The sequence below is a fragment of the Marmota flaviventris genome, chromosome 4, assembly GCF_047511675.1.
Source record: "Marmota flaviventris isolate mMarFla1 chromosome 4, mMarFla1.hap1, whole genome shotgun sequence".
Taxonomy (NCBI): domain Eukaryota; kingdom Metazoa; phylum Chordata; class Mammalia; order Rodentia; family Sciuridae; genus Marmota; species Marmota flaviventris.
Genome location: NC_092501.1, coordinates 6,359,009 through 6,373,555, shown reverse-complemented (window position 1 = coordinate 6,373,555; position 14,547 = coordinate 6,359,009). Strand labels below are relative to the sequence as shown.

At 41.6% G+C, this 14,547-nt stretch overlaps 1 protein-coding gene across 1 annotated transcript; it reads left to right on the top strand.

Annotated features, from left to right (window-relative positions):
* The first annotated feature begins 213 nt into the window (after positions 1 to 213).
* Bccip (BRCA2 and CDKN1A interacting protein) lies at positions 214 to 14,544 on the top strand. The gene is made up of 7 exons (XM_027930393.3): positions 214 to 420; positions 5,351 to 5,425; positions 6,071 to 6,151; positions 10,520 to 10,612; positions 11,527 to 11,714; positions 13,050 to 13,221; positions 14,148 to 14,544. The coding sequence occupies exons 1-7, from the start codon at positions 253 to 255 to the stop codon at positions 14,316 to 14,318; spliced, it is 948 nt and encodes a 315-aa protein (XP_027786194.2). The 5' UTR covers positions 214 to 252; the 3' UTR covers positions 14,319 to 14,544.
* The last annotated feature ends 3 nt before the right edge of the window (positions 14,545 to 14,547 follow it).

Below are 14,547 nucleotides of genomic sequence, written 5' to 3'. Positions count from 1 at the left end.
CACTGAGCGACAGGGGTAGCCTTGGAGGGACTGATGAGGGAGGGAGGACGAATGAGAAATAAAGGGCCAGGCTGGGATTTATGATGGATGTGACTCCGGAAGATCACGGCTGTGAGTCCAGAAGGGTCTCTGGTGTTCATTCAAGTCCAGTTAGCGCCGAGGGGCTTCGTGGTCCCCCACCCCCTCGGCCAGTATGTGTCGGCCCGGAAGGGCGGGCCGTAGATCTTGCGCAGGCGCAGTGTGGACGGCAGCATGGCGTCCCGGGCCAAACGACGGGCCTTGGGGAACGGAGCCCCGCGGCCTCCCGGAGACCCCGTCCGGCACGACGAAGAAGAAGGGGAGGATGAAGTCGAGGATGAAGACGAAGACGATGAGAATAGTGACGAAGAAGAGGACGAAGACGACGAGGTCCTTGACGAGGTGAGAAGCACGCGCGACCCCCGTGATTAAAAACTCCCTGCCCACCAGAGCAGGGTGAAGAGCGTGTGAGCTGCGTGGACTGGTGACGTCCCTGTCCCTAGGCTCGGCAGGCAGAAACGGGGGGCCAGGTGCTTGTGGAGTTCCAGTCCAGCCCTTCCTACGCCGCCATCGTGGCGACGGTTCCGAGCTCCTCCTCGCCGCTTAGCCGCCTCTCCCCTGCGTCCGCCCCCCTCTTGGTCCTTGAACTTCCCGCGCTGTTGTTCCAGTCTTTCCAGAGGCTCTTAGTCGTGCAGTTCTCCTTCGTGTTCGGAGCTCGACTAAGCGGCATTTTCTGCCTCTTTGGTTCTTTTTTTTTCTTTTCTTTTTTTGGTACTGGGGATTGAACTCGGGGCAGTCAACCACTGAGCCACATCCCCAGCCCTATTTTGTATTTTATTTAGACACAGGGTCTCACCGAGTTACTTAGCGCCTGGATGTCGCTGAGGCTGGCTTTGAACCCATTATCCTACTGTCTCAGCCTCCCCAGCCGCTGGGATTACAGGCGTGTACCACCGCGCCAGGCCATTTTCTGCCTTTTTGGGACAGCTGACCCGGTCAGATGGTTTAGCCTTATGAACTCGGAACTGGGTTCCTTTCCTAGTGCCCAATATTATAGATATTTATTCGTTGAGTGAATAATGAATAAGACTACTGAATGTCTAAGCAGGTGCATCAAACTTAACTATCAGTTTGTAATTCATGCCTCCCTCACCTAATCTTCAGCATTCTGTAAATGGCCCTAAATTGACCAGTTTCTCACACATCAAATCTAGGAGTTAACTCAAATCTCCTGGCTTTCCTCATTGCACATCCAGTCTATCAGTAAATTCTTAAGTGTCCAGACACTTCTCATTGATTTTGTAACCATCTTGGTCCACACTGCCATCAAATCTTGCCTGGACTACTGTAATATAATAACTGACTTGCCTTTTCCATTCTTGTTCCTTTATGGACTATCTGCTTACAGCTGGAGATCTTGTAGGTCTGTTCTCATTCTTTTGCTCAGAATACTCCTGTGACTTCCTATTTTATTTATTAAAAAAAAAAAAAAAACATTTCCTCATGGTTGGCGGGCAGAAAGGCAGCAAGGATGGCTGAATCAGAATAAAGAGGAATGGGAAATAAAGTCTAAGAGGTAAGCACGAGTTAGATTGAGCATGGAAAAGAAGATACAGAGAAGTGTGGATGCAGGGTTAGGGATAAGACTGGTGTGGGCATATGACACATCTTCCCAATCAGATCAGCTCTTTACTTTGGCTGCTTGCCTTGTAATTACCGTCTTACCACTTTTCATTTGGAAAAACGTTTGCTATTTTTCTAATTTTGTGTTTGTAGGAACCTGTGCTTGCATTAACATGGAAAATCTAACATACCTCCAGTGACTGAAAATGTGTTTACTCTAATAATAGTGTAGGAAAATAGGCACTTACATATACAGTTGGTGGGAATGTAAATTGGTACAGTCTCTTTGGAGGTAATATGACATTGATTAGAATTTAAAGTGTTTACATCCTCTGGTTCAGTAATCCTACTTGTAAGAATTTACTTTCTAACAATAGTAATAGATCCTGTTCTAGACTCAGCATTTTATTTTTTAAAATGTTTTAGGTGGACATAATATCTCTATTTTTATGTGGTGCTGAGGATTGAACCCAGTGCCTCATGCATGCTAGGCAAGTACTCTACCATTGAGCCACAACCCCAGCACACTCTGTGCATTTTATATTAACTCATTTAATACTTACATCAGTCCTATGAAGTTAGAATTATTGCTGTTTTACAAGTGAAACCACACAGCAAATTAAGTGACAATAACATGTATATAGTTTTTTATGTGGAGAAAAAATGAGATGGAAAATAACATCAGATTATGTGTATGTTTGACATTAACCTCTGGAGAGTAGGAGTAGGTGCTCTAAGGAGAAGGGAATAAGGGCTTAAAATCTCTTCTGCACCCACTGTAGTTTTTACTCTGGGAATATATGGCCTTTTGTGGGTTTTTGTTGTTGTTTGCTTTAGTTGCAGTTGGACACAATACCATTATTTTATTTATTTATTTTTATGTGGTGCTGAGGATTGAACGCAGTGCCTTGCACGTGCTAGTGTTATAAAGCTTCGTCCCGGGGTTTCATAAACTGACTTCCAGACCACTCACGTGTAATCGATCGAATCAAGCCTTTATTGAAGCACACCGGTGGCGGCTGACCAGAACATAAAGCTGTTCCCTTGATCAGCCCCGAACAATTGCAAGGGCGCTCCTTATAAACCTGAAAACCGCAAAAGGGATATTCGGGGGTCTAGCCAATGCAAGCAAGCCAAGTTACAGAAGCAGGAGAGTGCAGTCAAGCGGCAGGAAGCCTAACCAATCACAGTTAGCCCAGTCACCGCAGTTACAATAACAGAGCCCCATTACCCTAGTTACAGAAACAATGCCCCATTAGGTAGTTCTGTGTTCTTAAAGGTTTCTATAGCAAAAGGAAAAGAACATCTTACCCCAGTCATGACCCTTCTACTTGGCATGGTGGTTTTACAGGATGAAGTCATAAAACAAAATGGAGTCACATTTGCTTCTACTATCACACTAGGAGAGCACGCTAAAGCTGAGCCACAACTCCAACCCCTATGTATGGCTTTTTTTTTTTTTTTTTTTTTTGATGGAAGAAATTGTTAAAAGTTTTCAGGGCAGTTCCCCGTGCTGAAATGCTGCGTGGATATTTATCTCTCTGTTTATTTGAAGAAGGCTTTAATTTCTGAGATGTTCACTTATTCACAATTTATTTCCCTTATGTAGGAAACTATGAGAATTATGTTAAATTCAAAATCAGACTCAGGTCTTTTTTGAAACAAGATGGTATATAAGGACATCTGCAAATAGTCTAATTTAAAGAATAAGGTGAGGCAGCTGGCTGAGCAGCAATAGAAAGTGGTTTTTCAAACTTCAAGAAGGAACAGTGCTGATGATGAAAAGAAAAGGCTTGGGCATATTTATTAAGGTTCTTGTGATCGTGTGGTTAGGACTGTTGTTTGTGCATAACAGAAACCCCTGCAGGATCACTTCAGCCGAGGGGAATGTATGCTGAGGATGCATAGTTATCTTAATTATCTCTAAGGGCAGGAAAGCCAGTGAGCTTCAGGATTAGACTGAGTCCCTGAGCTTGGAATGCTATCAAGAACCTTCAAAGTCTTTCATATTTGTCATCCCTGTCATACTCTTCTCCACTGTATTCTTGCTTTTCTGTTTCTACTCCATATAACAGAAAATCAAAATGCCAGTAGCTTCAGAGTTTCATTAGAAAGAGCAAGAAGGCTAGAAGCCACAGTCTGAAATCTGAATGCTGGGGAAGGGGGTGAGTGACACTCACCTGGGGTTGAGTGACAGGGCTGTTATACAAAGATGGCCGTTTTTGCTGAAACCATCTAAAGGGGAGCCTTATGCAGGAAAGAGGTGTGGACTGGTAATTTATTTGGTAGCCATTGCAATAGCTATGCCATAATAGTCCAAGATGCAGGTCTGAGACTTCTATCTAGATAATGAAGAGACACTAGAGAGCATTATTTAAATAATTCTAAGGAATAAAGTAAAGACCTGAATAATGACAATTTGTCATTTGGTTTAGTTTGATCCTGTTTGGAATGCTCCCACCCAGTCTCCTGGGTTTTGCTATTTTTGTAATCTGGCCTACTTCAGAGATTGAGATTTGAAGTGTGCAAGCTAGACTTGATGTCTGTGCCCTGGCAAGTTGACAGTCAAGGGAGCACTTAAGTGTATGCACAGTTAGGATGACAAGGTAAAAGTAGGTCTGTTTTGTCTGCAGAATCCTTCAGCTGAGACCCAAATTCCAAAACCTATAAAACCTGAAGTGCATGTAAATATATTGTATCATCAGAGCTCATGTCAAGGTATGGTTTAAGGTATGATTTAGATGCATTTAAAAGCATCAAAGATTTTGTTGTTGGTGTGAAGTAATAGTTTCATTTTTTTATGGGAATATTTCAGTAGAATCTTGTTAGAATCTTGTTAGATTTCGTTGTTTTGCACAGATAGGTCAGGGAGCCCAGCTCCCCACTTGTTCTTCTAGTCCTTTGGACTCACCATATTACTCCTGACTTAGGGCCTTAGTATGTGCTGTTCCCTGTGCTCCCTTTGTTTGTTCTCAGTTCCTGGTTTGTGCCACTTTGTTAGGTGTGCTTTTCTTGACCTTCTCACTCCTGTTTTTCAAGTGGTAGCGCTATGTCCCTTTCTTTAATGGCACAAATAACTGTAATTGTAATTTTGCATTTATTTGTGAGTATCTCCTTAGTGTCTGTATCCCAACTAAACCATAAGCTTCATTGGGAGCAGAATCATTCATGTCTGCTTCCCTAGCCAATTTATCTCAAATGCTTGTTACCTGGTGATATTTAATAAATAAGTAAATGAAGTATAGCCTCAAACCCATGGGCTAAATCAAGCTGTAGGCAGTACCAGGAACTTTTGAAGTGACTTTGTTTTTTACTTTGTTTTTTGGGTAAATGACAGTTTCTCCTTTGTGACTGCTGTGGCTGTTATCTGAACTAGATTTTCTCAGCATTTAGACTAGGTCACTTAGAGTGTTTTGTTTCCTCAGGCTTTTGTGTCACATGAGGAAATGATATGAATGTCTTTGTAATCTGTACAGGTAACAGTCTTAGCAGTGTTTGTTTGAAAGCCTAGACATTTATAGTTATTCAGGTGACATCTTTCTCATGTCTTTTTTTTTTTTTTTTCCCTTAGCATCTTCTGTACATGACTAAAAATAAGAACCTAAGAGAATGGAAGTTGATGAAAAAGAAAAATTTGCAAAGTGGAAAATAATGCCTGAATTGTCTTAGGAAGTTACATATGGTGACCTGTTTTGTGTGTTCTTTACAGGAAGTGAATATTGAATTTGAAGCTTATTCCATCTCAGATAATGATTATGACGGAATTAAGAAATTACTGCAGCAGGTATTGTCTTTTACTTATTACACATAAATTTGCTCTTCTCAGAAAATGCAGGTTGTTTGATATAGTCCCTTTCAAATTTCATCCTTTCAGAATTTGCATTTCCATCCTCTTCACTTTGCCTGGAAGGAGGAATTGTTTCCCTTTAAAGTTTTTTGTGTCCTGAAATATACTCATTTTCATCTGTCAATTCCTTGAGCTACTGTTCTATTTCCTTTAATTCACATCCATACTTTGTGGGATAAAATAATTTTTATATAATAATCATTTTAACTTCACCTTCTGGTGGTACAGTGTCATTTTTGCTGCCCCTACTTATCCCTTCAGCCATATAATATGGCTTTGGTTCTCTAACCTTTATAGCCTTCAGTGACCTGTCAGTAATTCTTTGACCCTATGTCCATCCTTCTCCTCCCTTGCTTCCCCTGCCCTATACGCCTTATTACCACTGACTGCCTCTTCTCAGAAGTTTCCTAACTCTTAGGTGCTTTAACACTCCTGGGCTTTTCTCTTCGTCTTGGAGTTGCTTTTCTAGATCATCAGTTTGGACAAGTGATTTGACATTTTTTTTTTTTTAATTAAGGGATTTGAATTTTTATTAGAAATCATGCTTTGATCTTAATTTAAAATATTTTTTTTTCCTCTTAGCTTTTCCTAAAGGCTCCTGTGAACACTGCAGAACTAACAGATCTCTTAATTCAACAGAACCATATTGGAAGTGTGATTAAGGTAAGCAGGACAGTTGTGTTCTTTTGTTCAGCTCCAGCTGAGAGGAGGTACCATTGGAGAATGCCTCGGAAGGTCATTGTAGTGATCTAAGGATATTAAAAGCAATAAACCAGGAGGTAGCAATGGACTCAGGACACTTGGGAAGTGAAATATGATGAGGCTTAGTATGTGGTTCACTTGAGAGTGAGAAAAAATGGAGTCAAGGATGAGCTTCCAGGTTTCTGTTTGGAGCAATTAGGACAGCAGACATGGAGGAAGATCAGGTTAGGAGGGGGAACATGACTTTGGCCGTGTACATTTTAGTTTGGGGGGCCTATGATGAGTGCAAGTGAGATACTGAGCAGAAGAGGGAGCCTTGGAGACTTGGGGGGTTTTCTACCCTGTAAACTTATAGTATCTGTGCAGATTCTCTTACCTTGATGTTGGTCTTCCACACCCTGCTGGTGTCTCAGGATGGATGCTATTGCAACTATAGGTGGCAGTAGCAGGAGCTAACTCAAGATAGCAGAAGAGGTGGTGCCCCAAGATGGATGCAACTTCAGAGATGGGGCTGAAAGGGTGGGCCTTACACTGGCTTTGGGATACCCGTTCCAACATGCAGCTACTTCTTGGCCCTGTCTGCTGCCCCATGGTAGAGGCTAGTGCATGGGGAAGGTTATGGGGATGGCTGTAGTGTCTCAAGATGGAAGTGAATTAGACCTGGGCTCCCAGAGGGTGGTGATGGGGCAGACCCAGGCCTACACTGGGCCTGGGCTCCTGTGCAGGTCCTCGGAGGGGCTGAGCTCTGGGGGGTCTGCCAGTGGATCTGGGCTGGGCTTCAGCTCTGGCAGGGGTCTGCTTCTGGGCAGATGTGATCCTGGGCTGGGCCTCAGCTCTGGCAGGGGTCTGCTGGTGAGCAGAGGTGATCCTGTGCTGAGCCTGAGCTCCCACCGGGGTCTCAACTTGGGGGTTTTCAATGGGTGAATAGTTACTGGAGTCATATGAGTGATTGGGATTGCCCAGGGAAGGCAGGGATAGACACCTGGTAATACTAGAACTTGGATGTGGCAGCAGTACCAGAGGAGATTGACAGGAGTGATTGGAGAGGTGGAAGGAAAAGCAGTGCAGTGACCTTGTAAAATCAAGGGAGGAACATTTGAAGGAAGAGGGAATTGCCATCATAAGTGTCATAGAGAGTTCAAGAAAATAAAGTCTTGGTTGAATCCTGGCTCTGCTGCTTATCTCCTAGTGGCTCTTTTCATTATTGTTTGCTGCATAACAAGTACCCTATAGTTTAATGTCATAGAATAGCAGAGGGGATGTTTGGCTCATGTATTTTGGACAGAGCTCAATGGGAATGACTAATTTTTCTTCCTGCTCTGGGTCATATTAGCTGTGGAGGCTCAACAGGAAGCTGGAGAATTTACTCTCAGGGTGGCTCACTCTGACTGGTAAGTTAGTGCTGGCTTTCTGTTGGAAACCCAGCTAGAATTCTGGGCCAGGGGCCTCTGTTCCTTTCCACGTGGACCTTTCTACACTTTGGTTGGGTTCCAAGAGCAACTAGCCCAAAAGAAAGAGGTAGAAAATAGCATTTTATGGTACAGTGTCATTTCCTTTATATGTTTGATTTGCATGGACAAGAGATTTTTCTACAGGAGAAGGAAGGCCTAGCCAGGGGTGGGTACATAAAGCCCATCACTCAACAGGCAGTGTGAGGTCACTTTGTCAGAAGAGAACACAGGATTCAATATGTCTTTGGAGCCATTTATGGAATATGCAGTCTTTCCCAGAGACCTTAATCCATCTCTGTACGTGAGGATGATCTATGCACCTTCCTTGCAGATTGGGTAGGTGAACAAAATGAGTTGCTGAGTGCTTCGAACAGGATCTGGTACATGGAAGAGCATATGTAATCTCTGTTGATATCTATTCCCATTCTTGGCACCTATACTCTAGGCTAATGTGAAAAAAAAATAAGAACTCCCAGTCTGCGTCCACTCTAATTGATCACTTTTAGCGGTTTTGCTTTGTCTTCAAAACCAAAGTTCTTGAAAAGTATTCTCATGGTGTGAGAATACTACTACTACTACTACTTCTCCTATTCATTTCTTCAAGCACCCTAATCTGGCTTTTTTGCCACTCCAGTTCTGACACTGAATGATAGGCTTACCAACATCTTTAATGCTTAATACAGTAGATACTTTTAGACCTTCTGACAACATTAGTAATCTCTGATGCTAAATGCAAAGAAAACAAGAAATGAAACCTGTGCCAGTCATATGAGTGCGCCCTCTGAAAGTGAGTCCTCCAGCCCTCTGTGAGTTTCCCCGGCTGATATGACACACAACAGGTAGTAGGAAAAGCAGACCACTTGCCTGCTCTTCCATCTCTAGCTTATTAATGTCTTTTTTTTCCTATATTTATTTTTTAGCTTTAGGTGGACACAATATCTTTATTTTCATATGGTGCTGAGGATCGAACCCAGTGCCTCACGCATGCTAGGCGAGCATGCTACTACTTGAGCCAAATCCCCAGCTCTCTAGCTGATTAATGTCTTTTAAGGTCTGATGGATGTGTATGAGAAGCAGTTGCCTTTATCCTTGAAACAGCTTGACATGCAGTGGGATTTGCCCTTTAAATGGATAATCACACAAATAGCTCTTCAGTTATAATTAAGGTTTCTTTGATTTCCGAGACATTTAAGGTGTCCCAGGGATAGACTTCTTGTTCCTAGGAGCCTTGCTCGGAGCATTTGCTGGATCCTTGGGGATTAGGTGGATGTGAACTCTAAAAGAGAGGTCGTCTCTAAGGTCTTAGAGAAAAGGGCAAAGGGAGAATAGTAAATTGCATATGCTTGAGTCTGAGAGAAGCTGGAGATGAAGTAGTATCATTCAGTTCTCCTTGGCTGTCATGAATTCCACAGTACTTAGGTGCTAAAAAACTATTGAGTGTCAGGCTTAGGAATGGGGATGGGATGGGATAGGAAATGGATTTAGCAGGGAGAACTCTTTTGCTGGAGAGGCATATGGTTGTAGATGTGATTGTGACTCTAGGCCCATAGAAAGGCAATTCCTTTATGGTCCAGCCTGATGGTAGACAGAGCCCCTTGTAAGGAGAGGAACAATCAGGGTGAGCCAGGGGGAGTCCCATTTACTTCCCCTGGTCTTTTGTCTGCAGTTATTGCACAGGTTTTGCTGCAACCGCTGGTGGTCTGCTGAAGTGCAGGAAAATTGTCATGTTGATCTTGGAGGACCAGGGCTGTTTGTCTGTTCCTTTTTTCCTGGACTTCTTTCCCCTTTCTCCTTTATGAGCTAACATTCCCTTGTTCTTCTCACTGAAACTGTCAGTCTCATGAATTACCTTGTCAGTCTCCATTTTTGTGTCGTCTTGTTGAACTTAAGACATCCTGCTTAGGACTGTGAACAATAGTGAACAGTACTCACTGAACCAGTGCAGGATGCTTCCCCTGAGAACAGAACCCTTCCCCCCAGAACAGGTCCCAGGACATGGGGCACCTCTGCTGTCCTTTGGTATGGAAGCAGCAGCCTCCTTTCCTTCCCAGGCATGTCTCACCTGAGTACTCTGTGCTGGGCTCTGGGCTGGGTATGGGGATGGAGTAAACAGGCAACACATAGAAGAAAAACCGAGGACAAAGCTTTGAGGCCTCCGGTGGAGGGGCCATCAAAGTAGAGCTGGGAAGTTCAAGTTGGAGTCAACCATTTCATTTGTTTTCTTAATTTATCATTCCCTTTCTTGCTTTTCCTTCTCTCCCACCCAAGGTGGTAGGTATAAGGTGTTAGGTATTAGTGAAGAATCTTGTTCCGTATTTCACTGATGGTCAGTACTGGCAATTATTGTGGAGGCATGAGTTTTAGGTGGAACAGTGTCATGGACCCACAGAAAAAAAAGGGCTGGCTCCAGTGTGGTAAAGGAAAATGTCTTAAAAACCTTGAAAAGAAATTTAGCTGGGCATGGTGGCACATACCTGTTATCCCAGTACCTTGGGAGGCTGAGGCAGGAGGATCACAAGTTGGAGGCCAGCTTCAGCAATTTAGTGAGGCCCTAAGCAACTTAGTGAAAACTGACTCTCAACAAACAAACAAATAAATAAATAAGGGGGATTGGGGGTGTGGCTCAGTGGTAAACCACCCCTGGGTTCAGTCCCTAGTCCTCCCTACCACCTCCCAAAAAGAAGAAGATTTTAAGCAGGATGAGCTTGAGCAGAATGTACAGAGGAACAGTAGAGGGAGGTTAGGTGAGAAGCACGTCATATAGGTTAAGATATGGTGTGTTCTGGGACACAGCAGGAAAGCAGTTTTGTTTTTGAAATTGAAAAGATAAAATGAGACAACCAAATATGAAAATTTTTTCTTTTTCTTTTTAAAATAGCAAACAAATGTTTCAGAAGACAGCGATGATGATGATGCAGATGAAGATGAAATTTTTGGTTTCATAAGCCTTTTAAATTTAACTGAAAGAAAGGTTAGTTTCACCGGGTCGCATCTGAATGGTTGTTCCTTAGGCCAAAACCACTTTGACTTCATGCATGGTAGAAGTCAGACAGTGATATTCAGCTGTAAGGATATGTGCTCTCTCAGAGTCTTACTGAATCCTTTCAATATGAAGGTGTTGTTTTATTTCTGAATACCCAGATGAAGTCGTGTACTCCCTGTGCTACAGTGTCTGACATTGGTACCGGCACAGAGTTCTGCTGTGTCTGCAGCTGGTCTCTTTGCTGTTTGTGCAGTGTGGCTGTTCTGAGGCTTTGCTGCTTCCAAAGTTGAGGGCACTTACTGACATTTACTTGTTTTGATTCATCTCCTTTTGTTGACTCATGATGAATTCTAATGGAAATTATGCCAGCTGCTTACTCTCTGGAGAATAAGGCCACACTTAATAATCTTTAATTTTTAAAATGAACTTTTCAGTTATTTCCACTTGTTTTTGTGAACAGATATAACTTCTTTGTGGATGAGTATTAATTATAATTCTGACCACTAGTCATGGATTGATAACCTAAGCAGATATAATTACTTTTCTTTCTTTCTTTGTTTTTTATTTTGTAATAAATAGTTAAAATTTTTTCCACATTTTTATTGGTGCATTATAGTTGTATGTAATGATGGGATTTGTGTTACATTTTCAGTCATGCACACAATATAATTTGGCTAGTATCACTCCTTAGCATCTCCCTCCTCTCCCTACCTCCCTCCTCTGCCTACTTCCCAACCCCTGGATGTACAGTTACTTCAAAAGTAAGATGCAGCAGATATTAGAAGCTATAGCAGGAAACGCCCCTTGGACCTATGGGATAAAAAGCCATAGCTCTTGCTCTCAAGTTTTCTCCTGTAAGCAATGGCCTGTAATAAAAAGCAAGTCTTGTCTTTGCTTTCTAGGGTACCCAGTGTGCTGAACAAATTAAAGAGTTGGTTCTAAGCTTCTGTGAGAAGAACTGTGAAAAGAGTGTGGTTGAACAGCTGGACAAGCTTTTAAATGACACCACCAAGCCTGTGGGCTTTCTCCTAAGTGAAAGATTCATTAATGTCCCTCCTCAGATTGCTCTGCCCATGCACCAGCAGCTTCAGTAAGAGACTTCTGAAAATACCTTCAAACAGTAGCTTGTTTGTTTTTTCCCCAAGTAGACTCAGAAATGTGATTTAAGTGGAATATGTAGGTACAGAAAGAGCCCTGGCCTGGGTTGAAACAAGTGTAGTGTGGGGAGGATGGAAGAAAGAGTTTAATAGCTGGCTTTTTGAAGAATTTGGATTATTTGTGACAGTAATTTTCATATTTTTTTAAGATTTTAAATGGAATAAGGTGGATGAATTTCCTTTAGACTTTTTATCCCATTTGCATGACATTTTCCTCCTAAAAGATTTCTGTAACATGAATAAAATGCTGAATAATGACAGCAATAACCAAAATGAAGTGAAGTTCCTAGTTTCTGTTGGTCTGTTTCTTACCTAATTGCAGCATAGTTCTGTTACTGAATCTTGCTTCTCAGCATTTTTGTTGTTTTTGTTTGATGCAGAAGTTTTAAGCTACAAATATGTTAATCTCAGAACTGTAAAATCTTGCACACTGATGAACTAGGCATTGTGGCCTGTGCTTTGAAATAAACGATGGAATACAGACAGGTCCTTTATAGAGTATTGCCTCCGCTGGCAGCACTTGTGTTGTTTTCCAATAATAGCTGTAGGACTGAAACTACACTCTGCAAACTTTGTTTGCCATTTTTGCTTCTTGTTTCAGTGTTTTTTAGTTTTATATCCACTCTTCTATTCTCTACCTTCTCAGCTGCTACTCAGATCATACTTCTTTTGTCAATGGTTTTTGTTGATCGAGTTTTGCTTTTTCTAAGCAGTTGCAGCTCATGTTTGTTTTCACAGGAGAGTGATCTGCTCTTTTGATTTTCTATTAGATATGACTTGGGTTGTTTTTTAATCTACACCTTTGTTCAGGGGTAGCCAGATGCATAGAGCTGTGTAATTTTTAGGAGGAAAAAATGATTTCATTACATTTCATTAACTGCTCTAGAATTTAGGATCTCCATGTCCATGAAGCTTCTGCTGTGTCAAAAATTAGTCCCAAACTCTAGTGATTAGAGACTGTATAGTCATCATATGCTATAGTGATGTTGGTCATGTCTCTTTATAAGTTACATAGTTATTGCTTTTAAAGTTCAGATTCTTAGATATTTTAAGTTTGCACAGAGTAGCAGTACTGAGTGAATTTATGATTCATTTACACAAACTTGGATTCATCACATTATTATAAAGTGGTGGCATGATTATTCTAAAGTGTAATTGACTGCATAGATAAAAATCACTGCTTTAGGAGTGGGGCCTCGGTGCTCTGGTTTGTGGACAGATTTAACCTGTCTCACCAACTAAACGTTGTGTGTGTGTGTGTCTTTTAGGAAAGAACTAGTAGAGTCACACAAAACTAATAAGCCATGTGGGAAGTGCTCTTTCTACCTTCTGATTAGTAAGACATTTGTGGAAGCAGGAAAATCCAATTCCAAAAAGAAATGGAGCAACCAGAAGGATGAATTAATGTTTGTAAATGCAGAGGAAGAGTTTTTTTATGAGGTAAGTAAGACTGTCTTATGAGGTAAGTAAGACTGTCTGATCTATTTGGATGTTTGATCATCAAGATTTTTTGTTCTTCCATGTTAGGTCAAAGTCCTTTAGGTATGCCAAGTCCATTTTTCTGTGTGGCCACTGACTAGCCACTAACAAATAACCTGGCACACAGTCGGTACTCAGAAGGCTCACCACCACCTTCCAGCCCATGGTAGTGACAGAGTATTTGGGAGGAGGAAAACGTGATGACTTGTTCTACCTGATCAGGCTTATTCTGAGGTCTTAATTCTAAAACCGTGTCATGAGGTAGACAGGATCTGCTTTGCAGGTAGGATGTTGGGTGTAGGGAGATGTGGGAACTTACCTGAGAAGTATACAGGAAGTATACAGTAAAGATAATCTTTAAAAAATGTGTGCCTCACACCTCTGACCATTTCAGGGTCGTGTGTGGGTGTTTCAAGGTTGGTTGTGCATATTGAATCTGTTCATAAAATGGCCTTATGCTAAGGAGTGGCAGAGGGAGTACGGAAAGACCAGCATTTGAAGATGACTCTTCTTGTGGCTGTCAAATGTTAAGAGTCTTAATCTCACTTACCTGCACAAGATTACTTTGAGAATTAAATGAGATGAATGAGATTGACTTTGGAATGAGAAACAGTTCACAAATGGATAAAAGTACAATTATCACTTAGCTGCCTGTTTACCTCTTAAAAATGGCATACCTCAGTCCCTGTTCCCAAATCTATTTGGAGAGTGTTTCATAATTTCTGCCTCAGTGTCCCATCAGAGCATATTTTATTCTGAGTTTTGCTTCCTTTAGCTGTCATTCTTACTCAAATATATGCCAAACATACTATTCTTTATTGTAGATTGAATGAATTTTGCCTTTGGTTTGTCCACATTTTTAATTCTTGGTTACTTTTTTGCTGTAGAAGGCAGTCCTGAAGTTCAACTACTCAGTGCAAGAGGAGAGCGACACTTGCCTGGGAGGCAGGTGGTCTTTTGATGATATACCAATGAAGCCCTTGCGAACTGTGATGTTAATTCCAGACAGCAAGATGAGTGAAATTATGGATAAACTGAAATATCATCTATCTATATAGTCCATTTTTCATGGACATTGATGGGCTTATTTTTGTAAAATTACCAGAAAACCCAGTGGAGATTTACTGCAAAACTCATGACTTTATTCATATTTAAGTCCTCTACAAAAGTAGGGTTCTTTTCCATGTGTCTATGACACATTCACAAAATATCTTTTTTTTTTTTTTTTTGGTCTAATTATGAATGGCTGATTAAAAACTTCCACCAAGAAGAAAAACATGGAGTAGT